Source organism: Sus scrofa, chromosome 5 (assembly GCF_054392235.1).
Source record: "Sus scrofa isolate SSC_HxYL_T2T_F1_AM1 chromosome 5, Sscrofa_HxYL_maternal_Yorkshire_Landrace_v2.0, whole genome shotgun sequence".
NCBI lineage: Eukaryota > Metazoa > Chordata > Mammalia > Artiodactyla > Suidae > Sus > Sus scrofa.
Window position 1 is genome coordinate 85,587,943 of NC_139387.1, and position 16,939 is coordinate 85,604,881.

General features: G+C 40.8%; 1 protein-coding gene and 1 long non-coding RNA gene across 8 annotated transcripts in view; one reads left to right on the forward strand and one right to left on the reverse strand.

Annotated features, from left to right (window-relative positions):
* PFKM (phosphofructokinase, muscle) overlaps positions 1-16,939 on the forward strand; it is a 49,597-nt gene that overhangs the window by 7,635 nt on the left and 25,023 nt on the right. The window contains exon 1 of one of the 7 annotated variants that reach the window (XM_021091207.2): positions 15,728-16,286. The exons of 5 other annotated variants lie outside the window; for them this stretch is intronic. In XM_021091207.2, coding sequence (XP_020946866.1) covers positions 16,214-16,286 — 73 coding nt within the window. In that variant the 5' untranslated portion in view covers positions 15,728-16,213. 7 annotated transcript variants of the gene reach the window in all.
* LOC146403498 (uncharacterized) lies at positions 935-8,582 on the reverse strand. Its single transcript, XR_014804161.1, has 2 exons — positions 8,463-8,582; positions 935-1,080 (listed from the first exon to the last, which is right to left on the reverse strand). It is a non-coding gene; the product is annotated as an uncharacterized LOC146403498 (long non-coding RNA).

A 16,939-nucleotide genomic window follows, 5' to 3' on the forward strand; every position in this document is an offset into this window, starting at 1 on the left:
GTCTCTGTACCTCAGCTGAAGATTTTATTTATCTCTGCCCTTATCATGACTTGAAAGTTGTGCTTCATTGAGTTCCCGTCATGGCTTGGTGGAAAGGAACCTGACTAGTATCCATGGGGACACAGGTTCAATCCCTGGCCTCACTCAGTGGGTTAAGGATCTGGCGTTCCCAGGAGCTGTAGTGTTTGTCGCCGACACGGCTCCGATCCTGCATTTCTGTGGTTGCGGCGAAGGCCTGCAGCTGTAGCTCCAATTCGATCCCTAGCTTGGGAACCTCCATATGCCCCAGATGTGGCCCTAAAAAGACAGAAAAAAAAAAAAAAGTTGTGCTTCAACATGTAGTAGGGATCATTTTGTTACCTGTAATCTCTTCCCTGAGCTAACTTTCTCAAGAATTTGATCCCAGTTGGCAGAAATTACTCCATAGGAACCATCCAGCTCTTTGAGACATGCAAGTGATGGTGTTCTTAGACCTCCACAACTGAGAACAATGGTTCTCAAACTTTATTGTGCATTTTAATCACCTGGAGGGCTTGTTAAACCACACTGTTGTCGTTCCCGTTGTGGTTTAGTGGGTTAAGAACCTGACTAGTAGCCATGAGGATCCGGGTTCAATCCATGGCCTCACTCAGTGGGTTAAGGATGTGGTATTGCCTTGCTGCAAGCTGTGTGGTGTAGGTCACAGGCGCAGCTCAGATCTGGCATTGCTGTGGCTGTGGCATAGGTCGAAACCTATGGCTCTGATTAGACCCCTAGCCTGGGAACTTCCATATGCTGCAGGGGTCCTAAAAAGAAAAAAAAATTGCTGTGCCCCACCCCTAGAGTTTCTGATTCAGTACGTCCCATGTAGGGCCTAAGAATTTGCATTTCTGACAAGGATCCAGGTGGTGCTGAATCTGCTGGACTGAAACCAAGAACCTTTGTCTTAATCCAGTGCCCTGTGTCAGGAACTTTAATATTAGTGGCTAACAGAGGCTGCGGTGTTTCCAAGGGTCATCGTACCCCAGTTAGGGATGGTCCTCCAGCGCAGACAGTGGCTTTGTGTTCATGCCCAGGGTCTGTCCTCAAGGAGCTTACATTCTAGTGGAGGAAAACAGATAAGAGCGTATTAGTCAGGTAATGACTTGATGAGATCCAGGGGTTTTGTGGAAGTGAGAGGACCAGATACTTGTTTTAACCCAGGAAGAGACCCGTACCTACTTGCTGCCTATGGTTCACAACATCATCCCACCTAGTCATGGTGACCCATTTACGATTCTGATTCTGGTCCAGGGGGAATCTTGGTGCTCTTCTGGTATGACTCAAACTTCTTCTTGTCCCAGAATCTTTGCATTTGCTATTCTCCCCATCTGAAAACTGTCCCTCCAAATGGTAGCCTGGTTTTCTGTCTTATTTGTTCAGACTTCTTCCTAGAATATCATTTTAGCAAGGTTTTCCCAGAACTCCTTACTTAAGATAGCACTCTTGTTGCTCTGCTTCTTTGCCCTGCTTTATTTCTCTTTTTTATTTTTTTAATTTTTATTTATTTATTTATTTTTATGGCCACACCTGTGGCATATGGAAGTTCCCAGCCTAGGTTTCAAATTGGAGCTGTAGATGCCCGCCTACGCCACGCCACGGCAACACCAGATCTGAGCTGCATCTGCGACCTACGCAGCAGCTTGTGGCAATGCCAGATCCTTAACCCACTGAGCAAGGCCAGGGTTCAAACCCACATCCTCACAATGTTGGGTCCTTAACCTGCTGATCCACAACGGAATTCCTATTTTTCTTCACAGCGTTTATTACTACTTGACTAATTTTTTCATTATCTACTTTCCTCACTGTGGTGTAACCTCCTTGAGGACAGACAGGTTTGTTTGTTTATTTTTCCCAATCCTGGATACCCTTGAGTCTGGAACAGTCCCTAATATGTAATAGGTGCTCAATATTTGTTGACTGAATACATGGGGCCATACTATGCTATTTCCTGTTTTCCTAGGTTAGAGTCATACCTGGATAACTGGCATACCTACTTCTTATTCCTAAATGCCCTGGTATATCACCATTAGCATCATCTTTATCTGCTCATCATAGTGGTCTAAATATGGATCTGTACCCATTTCATAGTCACGACACCATCTGAGTGGTAGTAAATGGACCCTGAGTATGGCATACCACGTCCTCTTCATTGCCCCTCGTCTATACCAGCCTTTAGATCATTGTCAAAGAGATCTTCTGTCTTGGTGAACTACTTAACTTCCTGGCAGTGATATTTTACTTTATCCTGGTTTGGAGCATACTCTCCAAACCTCTCTCTGTCTTCATTTACCTACTACTACTTAACAGAGTTATTGGGCAGAGCATATGAACCAAGTACTTTAGACTATCTCAACTGTTTTACTCAAGTGCTCTTCCTATCTAGCTGCTGCAGAATTCTCTCTAAACATCTTAAACTTCTCTCCCCCAGAATGCCCTCTTTTGTAATAATTATAATCTTTGTCCCAACTGTTTACCTGGACTTCATGCCAATATCCTAATAGCTGTCTGTGCCTGGAGAGCTCTGAGAAATCTAAGATGACCTTCTAAATGCTTTCCTGTACTCTGATGCTCAGTATAAAGAATGTGTCTTTCGTTACTTGGTACCTGACTATACATATAAGGTGAACTGTCATATAAGGAAGTTGGCACATGAGCTTTATCTGATGTGCTAAAAACAAGACCACCATCTGGTAGTACACAGTAGAAGAAATAGTGGACTTTAACACATGGCCTTCTGGGTCCAACTGACCTTCTTATGGGTTCAATTCTTTTTTTCCCCTCACTCTCTGCCAAGTCCCCTAAAGCCTGAGTTCTAACTACCAATCTCAACAACTAAAGAAAACTGATTATACTTTGGACAAAGTTCTAGATTTCTAGAGGTACCCTAGCTAATTCCTATCCTTGACTCATTAGAATGGACATAAGCCCCCTTGAGAAGCCTATCTGAGGGCCCTATGTTCTTTTCCAGTGCAAACCTAGGACACTTTGGCTCTTCCTATGGAGGAAGTGTCCAGCGTGTCCTTTTCCAGCCCCATTAAACCATACTAGCAATGAAAATAATTTTGGAATGAGGGCAAATTCAGCCGCTGGCTTAGTTTGGTTGCCTTGAGATTTATTGATAACATCTCTTATTTGACTAACTTGCTGCTTTGCTCTCGTGACTCCTTAACTCTGCTAAACTGTGCACTTAATTCCTGATACTTTGCTTAGGCAGCCTAGCTTGTATGGTGATGTTTAGTCCCCCTTTTCAACCTCTTCTTCCTTAGTCACCATAATGTGTTTACCTGCAGGCTTCCTGCACCTAAACCCTGCCATGAGGGATGCTTTTCAGCCTCCCCCATTAGAGGCCTGAGGATTAGATATGCCCTATTTTCTAGAACTTCCCAGATCTCAAACATTCTCTTCTAATCAGTCCACCATCAAATTATGCATACAAATTTTGATTCATAAGTCAACCATAGCTCACTAAAGTGCTCCTTCCAAATTGTTAAGGTTCCTGGGGAATTACGTTTGAAATTTAAAAGTTGTTTGATAAACAGAAAATTATGGGAGTTCCCGTCGTGGTGCAGTGGTTAACGAATCCGACTAGGAACCATGAGGTTGCAGGTTCGATCCCTGCCCTTGCTCAGTGGGTTGACGATCCAGCGTTGCTGTGAGCTGTGGTGCAGGTTGCAGATGCGGCTCGGATCACGCATTGCTGTGGCCCTGGTGTAGGCTGGTGGCTACGGCTCCGATTAGACCCCTAGCCTGGGAATCTCCATATGCCGCGGGAGCGGCCCAAGAAATAGCAAAAAGACAAAATAAAATAAAATAAAATAAAATAAAATAAAATAAAATAAAATAAAATAAACAGAAAATTATGAAAAAGTGAAATGTATGATATTGGAGTTTAGGATTAAAATTAAGGAAAATCCATTTATAAGGAGCTTTCATGGTTTTATCATATCACTCTTCTTTCTTTCTTTTTTTTTTTTTTTTATTTTCCCACTGTACAGCAAAGGGGTCAGGTTATCCTTACATGTATACATTACAATTACAGTTTTTCCCCCACCCTTTCTTCTGTTGCAACATGAGTATCTAGACATAGTTCTCAATGCTATTCAGCAGGATCTCCTTGTAAATCTATTCTAAGTTGTGTCTGATAAGCCCAAGCTCCCGATCCCTCCCACTCCCTCCCCCTCCCATCAGGCAGCCACAAGTCTCTTCTCCAAGTCCATGATTTTCTTTTCTGAGGAGATGTTCATTTGTGCTAGATATTAGATTCCAGTTATAAGTGATATCATATGGTATTTGTCTTTGTCTTTCTGGCTCATTTCACTCAGTATGAGATTCTCTAGTTCCATCCATGTTGCTGCAAATAGCATTATGTCATCCTTTTTTATGGCTGAATAGTATTCCATTGTGTTCACTCTTCTTTCTAACGCTGGAATGTACATCCACTGGTGTTCTTTTCTCAAACAGTACTAAATAAACACTGCCAAGTTCTTAGTATCCAGGTCCCATTTTTAAATTCCATTTACCCTCATCTAACAAATATATGTCATAAGAATTTGTTGTATTACAGTTATAAATTGGGTTATTAATTTTTTTTCTTTTTTTTTTCTTTTTAGGGCCACACCCACAGCATATGGAGCTTCCCAGGCTAGGGGGTCTAATCCGAGCCACAGTGACGCCAGATCTGAGCCGCGTCTGCGACCTACACCACAGCTTACGGCAACGCCAGATCCTTAACCCACTGAGCGAGGCCAGGGATCAAACCCTCAACCTCATGGTTCCTAGTTGGATTTGTTCCATGACAGGAACTCCGGGTTATTAATTTCTTCACTTGTACCCCAGGTCCAATGAAATATAAACTTCCTTTGACAGCACTTCTAGATGATAAGTTCCATGAGAGCTTATTATACCTCAGTACCTGGCACAGTGGCTCGCACATAATGAGTCAATAAATATTTGGGGAATGTATAAGTAAATTAATGACGAATAGGGGTTTCTCAAAATTCTTGTTAGGAAGACATTTACAGCCATTTCTTTAAATGACAAATTTCTTCCATTAGCAAATCTCTATTTTATGTTGGTTTTCACTAATTTAGCTCTCAGAAAGTAACATCTTCAAGTTTGGGGATTGAGCTAGGATGACCATAGTCAAGACCTAAGTACTTCTGAGAAAATTCTTTTCTATGCCTCCCCAGCTCCAACTGATCTGAAGGTTCCCTAGATGCCTTTTGAGATGGCATTTCTTTAAATTGTGTTCATATAACTTTCTGGGAACTCCTAGGGATGATTGATCCCTGGACAGAAAAAGATATCTAAAGGATTGAGTGTCTTGGGATGAGGCTATGAGCAAGTGACATTTTCTTGTCTTCACCTAATTGCGATAGATGCGTTAATGCAGTAAGTCATTAAGAACACTTTTCATGAAGACACAGGAGTTGGTAATGGTAGAAAGGGGAAGGGATTGATTGACTTCTAAGTTTCAGCCTTTAGATTCATTGTTGGAGTTAAAAACCCAGGAATATATGGGGAGATTTTCCAGTTTCTCCTTTTCTAAATTTTAAAAACATCTTTATTGAGATATGATTCATATATCCTAAAATTCACCCATTTAAAATGTGTAATTTGGACTTTGGAGTTCTAGCTTCCATCCCCATGTAAAGAACTTGGTAGTCACCATTCCATGCTAACAACAAGTAAAAGGACTGAAAAATCAACAACGCTTCTTAAATCCATAAGAGAGGAGAGGACACAGGGCAAACTGCTGACTCCCAAATTGGAGAGACAAACAGGTAAATATAGTTTATCACAGCTTCCTGGAGCAGAGACCCACAAATGCAAACCTCCTTGAGAACCAATAAAGGAGTAGGAAAACCTGAACTGTAAATTGACAAGTTGCTGGAGGCTCAGGGCAGACAACTCTGAGAGTTAAAAACTTTCAGAGGATCCAGGCAAAGTGGGGGTGGGGGCAGAGTTCAACTGACGTGAGGAAGGGAAATACCCAACTCCAACTCACTCTAGTCCTATCCCACCTCCAGGGAGTTATGAGGAAAAAAAAAAACATCCAAGAAACACTTGTGAAATTCATAGTCCAGAGGCATAGGCTCAGTAAAAAAAACACTTCAGTCTAATGACAAGACAATATGTCCCCCTACACCTCACCACCACATCTTTAAAGCCTTTTTACAGCACTTTATTTTACCTGGTGTATCACATCTGGCTATCAAGAAAAAATTATAAAGCATATAAACAGGCAGAAAACACAATTTTTTGGGTCTTTTTGCCTTTTCTACACTTGCTCCCACAGCATATGGAGGTTCCTAGGCTAGGGGTCTAATTGGAGCTGTAGCCGCCGGCCTACACCACAGCCACAGCAACGCCAGATCCTTAACCCACTGAGCAAGGCCAGGGATTGAACCTGCAACCATATGGTTCCTAGTCAGATTCGTTAACCACTGTGCCACAATGGAAACTCCAGAAAACACAACTGAAGAGACAGAGCAAACATCAATATCAAATATGGCAGGGATGTTGGAATTATCAGACCGGGAATTTTAAACACCTATGATTAATGCACTAAGGGTTCTAATGGATAAAATAGAGAGCATGTAAGGACAGACAAACAATATAAGCTGAGAGATGGAAATCTTAAGAAGGAACCAAAAATAAATGGTAGAGATAAAAACTACTGTAACAGCATTGAAAACTGCCTTGTTATACTGGACATGGCTGAATGAAGATCTTTGAGCTAGAGGATATATTGATACAATCCTCAAAAACTGAAAAGCAAAGAGAACAAAGAATGGAAAAAAAAAAAAAAAACTCAACAGAATACCAAGGACTGTGGTACACCTACAACAGTTGTAATATACACATAATGGGAATACCAGAAGGAAAAAAAGCAGACAAAGGAACAGAAGAAATATTTAAAACAATAATGACTGAGAATTTTCCAAGTTAATGTCAGACATCAAACCATAGATCTGGGAAGTTCAGAGAATACCAAACAAGTTAAAGACCAAACAAAAACAAAAACACCCCTATACCTAGGGATATCATTTTCAAGTTATAGAAAATTGAAGATAGAAAGTCCTGAAAGGGGGAAAAAGCATACCTACCTAATAGAGGAACAAAGATAAGAGTTATATCTGACTTCTCCTCAGAAACCATGCAAGCAAGAAGAGAATAGAGTAAGTATTTAAAATGTTGAGAGAAAAACACACTGATGTCAAATTCTGTACCCTGTAAAATTGTCCTTCAAAAGTGGAGGAGAGGGGTTCTCTTGTGCATCAGCAGGTAAGGATTTAACATTGTCACTGCAGTTGCTTGGGTCCCTGCTGTGGTGTCAGTTTGATCCCTGGCCCAGGAACCTCTGCATGCAATGGGTGCAGCCAAAAAAAGAAAAGTGGAAGAGAAATAAAGACTTTCTCAGGAAAACACAAATTGAGGGAACTTTTTTTTTTTGCCAGTAAACCTGCTTTGCAAGAAATGTTAAAAGAAGTATGTTGGAGAGAAGGAAAATAATATAGGTCAGAAACTTGGATCTACATAAAGAAAGAAGAGCATCAGAGGAGGAATAAGTGAAGACAGAATAAAAACTTTTATTTTTCTTATTCTTCATGAATCTAACAGATAACATTTTGTTCAAAATAATAGCAACAATGTATTCAATTATGTATGCTTATATATCATATATATGCCTAATTATGTTTGTATATAAGTGAAATAAAAGAAACAATACAGGGATGGGAGGAAGGAATTAAGATTATTTTATTATTATAGGTATTCACACCACTTGTGAAATGGTATAGTGTTATTTTAAAATAGACTTGTGGGAGTTCCTGTCATGGTGCAGTAGAAACGAATCCAACTCGGAACCATGAGCTTGCAGGTTTGATCCCTGGCCTCGCTCAGTGGGTTAAGGATCTGGCGTTGCCGTGAGCTATGGTGTAGGTCGCAGATGTGACTCGGATCTGTGTTGCTGTGGCTGTGGTGTAGGCTGGCAACTATAGTCTGATTAGATTCCTTAGCCTGAGAACCTCCACATGCCACGAGTACAGCCCTAAAAAGCAAAAACAATAATAAAATAAAATAGACTTGGATTAGTTGCAAGTGTGTTTTGCAAACTCTAGGGCAACCACTAAGAAAAAGTTTAAAAGTATTGCTGATAAGAAAGGAGAGAAAATGGAATCACATAAAATAATTCAGTTAAACCTACAAAAGACAGAAAAAGAGTGGAAGACAAAAATAGGAACAAAGAACAGAGGTGACAAATAGAAAATGATAAGTTATATAGTAGCTATTAATCCAACTATATCAATAGTCATTTTGAACATCAGTGGTCTAAATGTACCAATTTAAAGACAGATAGTCAGAGTTCACCTGAAAACATGACTCAACTATGTGTTGTCTACAAAAAAAAAAAAACCCCACTTTAAATATAAAGATACCTGTTGATAAAAAGTAAATGGATGGATGGAGTTCCTGATGTGGTACAGTGGATTAATGATCTGGCTTGTCTCTGGAAGTGTTGGTTCCATCCCCAGCCCAGTACAGTGGATTAAAGGATTCGGCATTGCCTCAGCTGTGGTGTAGGCTGCAGCTGCCTGGTCCAGAAATTTCCATATGTTGTGGGTGTGGCTGAAAAAGAAAAAAATAAATGGATAAAAAAAATATATCCCACACTAACACTAACCAAAAGAAAGAAGTAGCTATATTAATTTTAGACAAGCAGACTTCAAAGAAAAGTTATCAGGGATAATGAAGGGCATTACATAATGATAAAGAGGTCAAATCACCAAGAAGATATAACAATTTTTTTTTTTTTTTTTTTTTTTTTTGCTGTGTCTGCAGCATGCAGAAATTTCCTGGCCAGGGAACCCCTGCCATACCAGTGACCTAAGCCACTGCAGTGATGACACCAGACCCTTAACCTACTGTGCCACAAGGGAACTCCAAGAAGATATAATAATTCTTAATATGTATGTGCCTCACAACACAGCATCAAACTATGTGAGGTAAAAAACTGATAGAACTAAAAGGAGAAATAGATGAAACCATTATCACAAATTGCAGACTCCAACATCTTCTCTCAGAAATGGACAGACCTAGCATACAGAAAATAAGTAAGGATGTAGTTGAACTCACCACTCTGAATGAACTGGATTAATGACCTGGCTTGTCTCGGTGGAAGTGTTGGTTCGATCCCCAGCCCAGTGCAGCAGGTTAAAGGATTCAGCATTTGCTGCAGCTGTGGTGTAGGCCGCAGCTGCAGCTCAGATTCAATCCCTGGCCCAGGAACTGGATATAATGGACATCAACAATTCATCCAACAATTACCAAGTAAAAATTTTCTCAAGTTTACATGATTCACACATACATATTAATTTATACATTCATACATGATAACCATATTGTAGATTATTAAAAGTATCTTAACTGGGAGTTCCCATTGTGGCTCAGCACATTAAGAACCAGACATAGTGTCCGTGAAGATGTGGTTTCAATCCCTGGCCTCGTTCAGTGGGCTAAAGATCTGGTGTTGCCGTGGCTGTGGTGGAGGCTGGCAGCTACAGCTCTGATTTGACCCTATGCCACAGGTGTGGTCATTAAAAACAAATATATATATGTGCTAATTTAAAAGAGTGGAAATTATACAGTGGTTTCTCACAAACCACAATGGAATTAAACTAGTCAATAACAGAAAGATAACTAGAAAAATCTCTGAATACTTGAAGGTTAAATAAAACATGAGTTAATGAGTAAATTTCAAGAGAAATTTTAAATATTTTGAAGAAAATGAAATGAAAACAACTCATTAAAATTTGTCAGATGCAAAGAAAGCAGTGCTTAGAAGGAAATTTATAGCTTTGAATGCATATGTTAGAAAAGATGATGATCTAGATCAATCATCTAAGTTTCCAACTTAGGAAACTATGAAAGAAGAGCAAATTAAATCCAAAGTAAATAGAAAAAAGTAAGAATTCAAACAGAAATCAATAAAATTGAAAACAGGAAAGCAGTGGAGAAAACTAATGAAACCAAATGCTAGCTCCTTGAAAAGGTCAGCAGTAAAGTTAATACATTCCTAGTTAGGTTAACTAAGAAAAAAAGAGGACCCAGATTACTAACACCCAAAATAAAAGCAGGGACATCACTACAGATTCCATAGAAATTAAAAGGGTCATAAAAGAATACTATGAACAACTCTACGCCCATAAATTTAATAACCTATATGAAATGGATCAATTCCTTGAAAGATGTAATCTGCCAAAACTCACACAAGGAGAAACAAATGATTTGAATAGGCCTATGTCCATTAAAGAAACTGAATTAATAATTAATAATCTTCCAAATAAGAAAGCACCAGGTCCCAGTAGATTCACTGGTAAATTCTACCGAACAATTAAAGGAGAGATTTTACCTGTTCTCTACAATCTCTTTCAGAAGATAGAAGCCAAGAAAGTACTTCCTAACTCATTCTATGAGGCCAGCATTATCCTCCTGCTACCAAAACCAGGCAAAGACATTAGAAAAAAAAGAAAACTACAGATCAGTATCTCTTATGAAGATAGATTCAAAAATCCTCAACAGGAGTTCCTGTCATGGCTCAGTGGTTAACGAATCTGACTAGGAACAATGAGGTTGCGGGTCTGATCCCTGCCCTTGCTCAGTGGGTTAAGGATCTGGTGTTGCTGTGAGCTGTGGTGTAGGCTGCAGACACGGCTCGGATCCTGCGTTGCTGTGGCTCTGGAGTAGGCTGGTGGCTACAGCTCTGATTAAACCCCTAGCCTGGGAATCTCCATATGCCATGGGAGCGGCCCTAGAAAAGGCAAAAGGCCAAAAAAAAGAAAAAAAAAATCCTCAACAAAATTTTAGCAAATGGAATCATAAAAAGTCTAAAAAGAATTGTACACCATGACCAACTGGGATTTATCTCAGTTATGCAAGGCTTGTTCAACATTCAAAAACCAATTAATATAGGGAGTTCCCATTGTGGTTTAGTGGTAATGAACCTGACCACTGTCCATGAGGATGTGGGTTTGATCCCTGGCCTCACTCAGCAGGTTAAATATTCAGTGTGGCTGTGGCTGTGGTGTAGGCTGGCAGCTGCAGGTCCTCTTCAACCCCTAGCCTGGGAACTTTCATATGCTGCACATACAGCCCTAAAAAGCAAAATAAATAAGTAAAAATCCATCATATAAACAGACCAAAATAGAAAAATCATGTACATGACAATATCAATAGATGCAGAAAAAGCATTTGACAATATACAACACTCATTCATTATAAAAGTTATCAGTAAACTAGGAATAGAGGGGAACTTTCAATTTGATAGACTATTTAGAAAAAAAAAAAAAAACTCTACAGCTCACATAATACTTAATGGTGAGAAACTGAAGTTTTCCCACTAAGTTTAGGTACATGGCAAGGTTGTTCCCTTTCACCACTCCTTTTCAACTTTGTTTTTGTCTTTTTTTTTTCTTTTTGTTGTTGTTGTTGCTATTTCTTGGGCTGCTCCCGCGGCATATGGAGGTTCCCAGGCCAGGGGTTGAATTGGAGCTGTAGCCACCGGCCTACGCCAGAGCCACAGCAACTCGGGATCCGAGCCACGTCTGCAATCTACACCACAGCTCACGGCAACGCTGGATCGTTAACCCACTGAGCAAGGGCAGGGACCGAACCCGCAACCTCATGGTTCCTAGTCGGATTCGTTAACCACTGCGCCACGACGGGAACTCCTCCTTTTCAACTTTGTACTAGAAATCCTTGCTGGTGTGACAAGACAAGAAAAGGATATAAAAAAGTATATAGATTGGGAAGGAAGACATAAAACAGTCTTTGTTCACAGATGACATGATTGTCTATGTTGAAAATCTGAAGGAACCAACAAAAAGCTCCTGGAACTAATAAACAATTACAGCAAAGTTGCAGGATGAAAAACTAATATGCAAAAGTTAAATACTTTCCTACATACTAACAAGAAACAAGTGGAATTTGAAATTAAAAACACAATACCATTTATATTGGCATCCTTCAAAATAAAATAGGGATAACATCTAACAAAATATATGTAAGATCTTTATGAAGAAAACCTAAAAACTCTGGTGAATGAAATCAAAGAAGGACTAAATATATAGAGAGATATTCCATGTTCATAGATAGGAAGAATAAATAATGTCCAGATGTTCTTCCCAAATTGACTTGTAGATTCAATGAAATCCCAATAAAAATCCTAGCAAGTAATTTTTTTTTTTTGTCTTTTGTCTTTTTAGGGCTGCACCTGTGGCATATGGAGGTTCCCAGGCTAGGGGTCTAATCAGAGCTGTAGCCCCGGCCTACACCACAGCCACAGCAATGCCAGACCCGAGCCACGTCTGCGACCTACACCACAGCTTGAGGCAACACCAGATCCTTAACCCACTGAGCGAGGCCAGGGATCAAACCTGCAACCTCATGGTTCCTAGTCGGATTCACTTCCACTGAGCCACAACGGGAACTCCCTAGCAAGTAGTTTTATAGATATCAACAAATTGATTCTAAAGTTTATATGGAAAGAAAATACCCAAAATAGCCAACACAATATTGGAGAAGAACAGAGTTGAAGGACTAACACCGCTGAAATTCAGTTGAAGGACTAACACTGCTGAAATTCAAGACTTACTGTAAAGCTACAGTAATCAAGCAAGTGTGGTTTTTGTGAAAGAATAGACAAGTAGATCAATGGAAAGAAATAACGAGTCCAGAAAGAAATCTTCATAGTTATAGTCAACTGATCTTTGACAAAGGAGCCAAAGCTATACAATGAAGCAAAGACAGTCTCCTCAACAAATGGTGATGGAACAACTGGACATACATGTGTTAAAAAAAAAAAAATCTAGATACAGACCTTATGCCCGTCACAAAAACTAACTCTAAATGGATCATAGGCTTAAATGTTAAATGTCAAATGCAAAGCTTTAAAACTCCTAAAAGATAGTGTAGGAAAAAATCCAGATGACCCTGGGTATGGTGATATGTTTTAAAAAACACAATCCATGGATAATTGATAAACTCAACTTCATTAAATTTAAAGTGTACAATTAAACGGCTCTTAGTATATTTATAGAGTTGTGCAGTCACTCTAAGTGTAGGATATTTCCAGCAACCAAAAAAGAAATTCTATACTCGTCATTTCTCTGCATTCCAACCAATTGCAAATCTACTTTCTGTCTCTGTAGATTTGCTACTGCAGACACTTTATAGTTGCATATATAATGTCATACAGTTGGAGTCATACAGTATGTAGCCTTTTCAGACTGCTTTCTTTCACTGAAAAATATATGTTTCCTCCATGTCTTTTCTTCTTAGTGCAATATTCCCTTATATAGATGTACCAGTTTGTTTATCCTTTCACCTTTTGAGGGACATTTTGGTTACTTCCAGTTTCTGGCAGTAAAAGCTGCTGTAAACATTTATGTGCAGGTTTTTATATGGATGTAGTTTCCAACTCATTGGAGTAAATACTTAGACGTATGATTGCTGGATCATATGATAATACTATATTTGGCTTTGTGAGAAACTGATGAAGCGACTATACCTTGGAGTTCTCATTGTGGCTCAGTGGGTGAAGAACCTGACTAGTATCCATGAGGATGCAGGTGTTTTGTTTTTTGTTTTTTGTTTTTGTCTTTTTGCCATTTCTTGGGCCGGTCCCATGGCATATGGAGGTTCCCAGGCTAGGGGTCTAATTGGAGCTGTAGCTGCCAGCCTACGCCAGAGCCACAGCAACTTGGGATCCGAGCCGCGTCTGCGACCTACACCACAGCTCACGGCAACGCCGGATCGTTAACCCACTGAGCAAGGGCAGGGATCGAACCTACAACCTCATGGTTCCTAGTCAGATTCGTTAACCACTGAGCAACGACGGGAACTCCAGGATGCAGGTTTGATCCCTGGCGTCTCTTGGTGGGTTAAGGGATCGGATGTTGCCGCAAGCTGCAGTGTAGGTTGCAGATGCAGCTTGGATATGGTTGCTGTGGCTGTGGCATAGGACAGCAGCTGCAGCTCCAGTTCGACTCCTAGCCTGGGAACTTCTGTGTGCTGTGGGTGCCGCCCTAAAAAGAAAATAAATAAATAAATAAAGTGAGTGTACCATTTTGCATTTGCACCAAAAAAGAATGAGACTCATTCTTATCAGTATTTGGTATTGTCATTTCTTTCTTTCTTTTTTTCCCCCAGTCTAATAGATTGTAGTGGTATCTCAGTTTTAATTTGCAGTTCCTAATGACATAGGATATTGAGCATCATTTCATATGTTTATTTGCCATCTGTCTATCTTCTTTGGTGAGGTATCTGTTCAGATCTTTTGCCAATTTTTTAAATTGGCTTATTTTTTTATTATTATTGAGCTGTGCAAGTTATATATTCTTGATATCTGGTCCCTTATCAGATATATGATTTGCAAGTATTTTCTCTCATTCTATGGGTTGTCTTTTCACTTTTTTGATGGTAACATTTAATTTTATGTTTTATCTTCTAATCACTTGCATTTTTATCGTTTGCAGACTGTGCAGGTGCAGAAACAAAAGTAAGCAAGAGGAAGGGCAGTAGAAACAGCAAGGAGATGAGAGCTGACTGTGGAGAGGCACTGAAACAAGGCATGGGTGGGAGTTCCCCTTGTAACTCAGTGGTAACAAACCGGACTAGTATCCATGAGGACCTGGGTTCGATCCTTGATCCGACGCATCAGGTTAAGGATCTGATGTTGCTGTGAGTTGTGGTGTAGGTCTCAGATGCGGCTTGGATCCTGCGTTGCTGGCAGCTATAGCTCCAGTTCTGCCCCCAGCCTGGGAACTTCCATATGCCAGGGGTGCGGCCCTAAAAAGACACACACGCAAAAAGAAACAAGGCATGGGTGAAGCAGTGGAAAGAGTAAAGAGGAGCTGAGTGAAGAATGCACCTCTTGCTTGACCCATGCTCCCAGTCTGGATTCTGCCTGCTTTGTAGCCCAGCAGAAATGCTTGTGACACTGTCAGAATCCTGCACCCCCTCTACTGCAGGCTTGAGAATGGAGCTATCACGGCAGGGGTCTTGCCTCTTGCCACTCTGATTCCTAGCTAGCTTTTCTGTATTTTCTCTGAGAAAGGTATGTAAATGTAAGAGGAATTTTGGGGTCCCTCTATAGAAAATACCAGTGATTGATGTTCCTCAAGGGCGGAGATTTTGTTTCATTTATTTTTTCATCTCTGAGAACCTAATACAAAACTGGCACATATACTTTCCATACCTGTTTGTTTAAATAGTGGGAGGTGGGAGAGAATGGAGAGTGTCAGAGATGGAGTCTTTGCTATTAGTTGCTGAGGATGTTTGAATGCAAGGAGTCTCAGGCAGCCCCGGCTAAGAGAAAAAAAAAAGTCTCTGCTGACAAGAAGGAAAGCGACTAAAGAAATTTTGATTCCCACTGTACACAGGAGCTCATGTACACAGGAGCCGTGTTAGATTCGGGGACTCCTGAACCTTGCAGAGAGAGAAGAAAGTTAGCCAGTATCGTATTTGAGCTGTGTTCTTTGTGGGAGGGGGAAGGGGAGGAGAAAGGCGAGCAGGAGAAGGCGGAGCCTCCTGGGCAGCATCAGCTAGTGGAGGTTGGAAAGCCTCTCCTCTTTCCCCTCCCTTGTAGCCTCCACCTGGCTCCTCCCCGTGCTCGCCAAGCTCCCCTCCCCCCTTCCCCAAGGACAATCTGCAAGGAAGCCGGGGCGGAGGAGAGCTGAGACTATAAGGCAAGAGGGGCCCTTGGGTAAAGAGCAGGGGGAAAGCTGAGAGCGGGGTGGGAGTGAACGTACTTACTGGGAAGAAGCGGTGAGGAGAACAGAAAAGAGCAGAAGGGAAAAGAAGAGGTGTATGGCATCAGAAGCAGGAGCTGAGAGGGGGATGGGCAGTCGGGAAGAATCCAATCCTAGCCCCTTGCTGGACTCCCCTGGCTTGCACGCGCTGGCCCATTCCCTGGGAATCAGGGATGGTTGGGTGGTGTTTGGACCTCTTTGCCCTCGGCTGCCCGACTCCTACCCTGGCATTCATCCAATTCAAATCAGTGCACCAGTGATGCTGCCTCTCCTGTCTTTCTCCTGCGTGCTTATCTGCACACATGTGATTTTATAGATAGGCTTTAACATCTCTGTTTCTATGAGTGTGTTGCTGTGGATCTATTTATTTATGAATCTGCATGCATATCTGTGTCCTGTGCCTCCATAACAATTTTAGAGATGCAGAAGAAGAATTTGGGCTGTTTTTGGCAGGTCAGCACTCCTAACACCTCCCTCCCCTCTTCCTCCCCCGCCCTCCTCCCCTCCTCCTTTATGATGAATTTTCTCTGTCTCACTGAAGATCCCTGTATGGGTTTCTATCAGTGATGAGCTCCCACAGTGAATGAGAAGGAAAAACTCAGGGGAAAAGGGATCAGCATAGTACTCATGTTTTGTTCTTTCCAAATTTTTGCCTTCCTATTTGCACTAGCCACTTAGTCTTTTTTTGAGAACTGCAGAAATTTGGACATGAACACTCTAGTTAGACACTCGGTCTGTGTGTGTTTATATTTCTTTCCCTATTTGTCACTGTCTGCTTTCTTAAGTCCTATTTTTATCTGCATGTGTTAGAAGTAGAGAGAATATGGAGGTATATCTGTATCCAAGCATATTTAAAATTTTCCCTATATTTGTGTACATTTTGTGTTGTTTTTTATTTTACCAGTGCTTCCAACAAGAATTTATTGGACTCCTGTTATGTGCATAGACTTCGTTAGGCTTTGGTAGGCTGTGGGAGAGTTTAAAAAATGAACATGATCCCTGGAGGTTTTCAGTCTAGTTAGGGGAAATGACTTTAGCAATCATCTAGTCCAGGTATCTGTAAACTTTTTCTGTTAAAGACCAGATAGTAAATGTCTTAGGCTTTG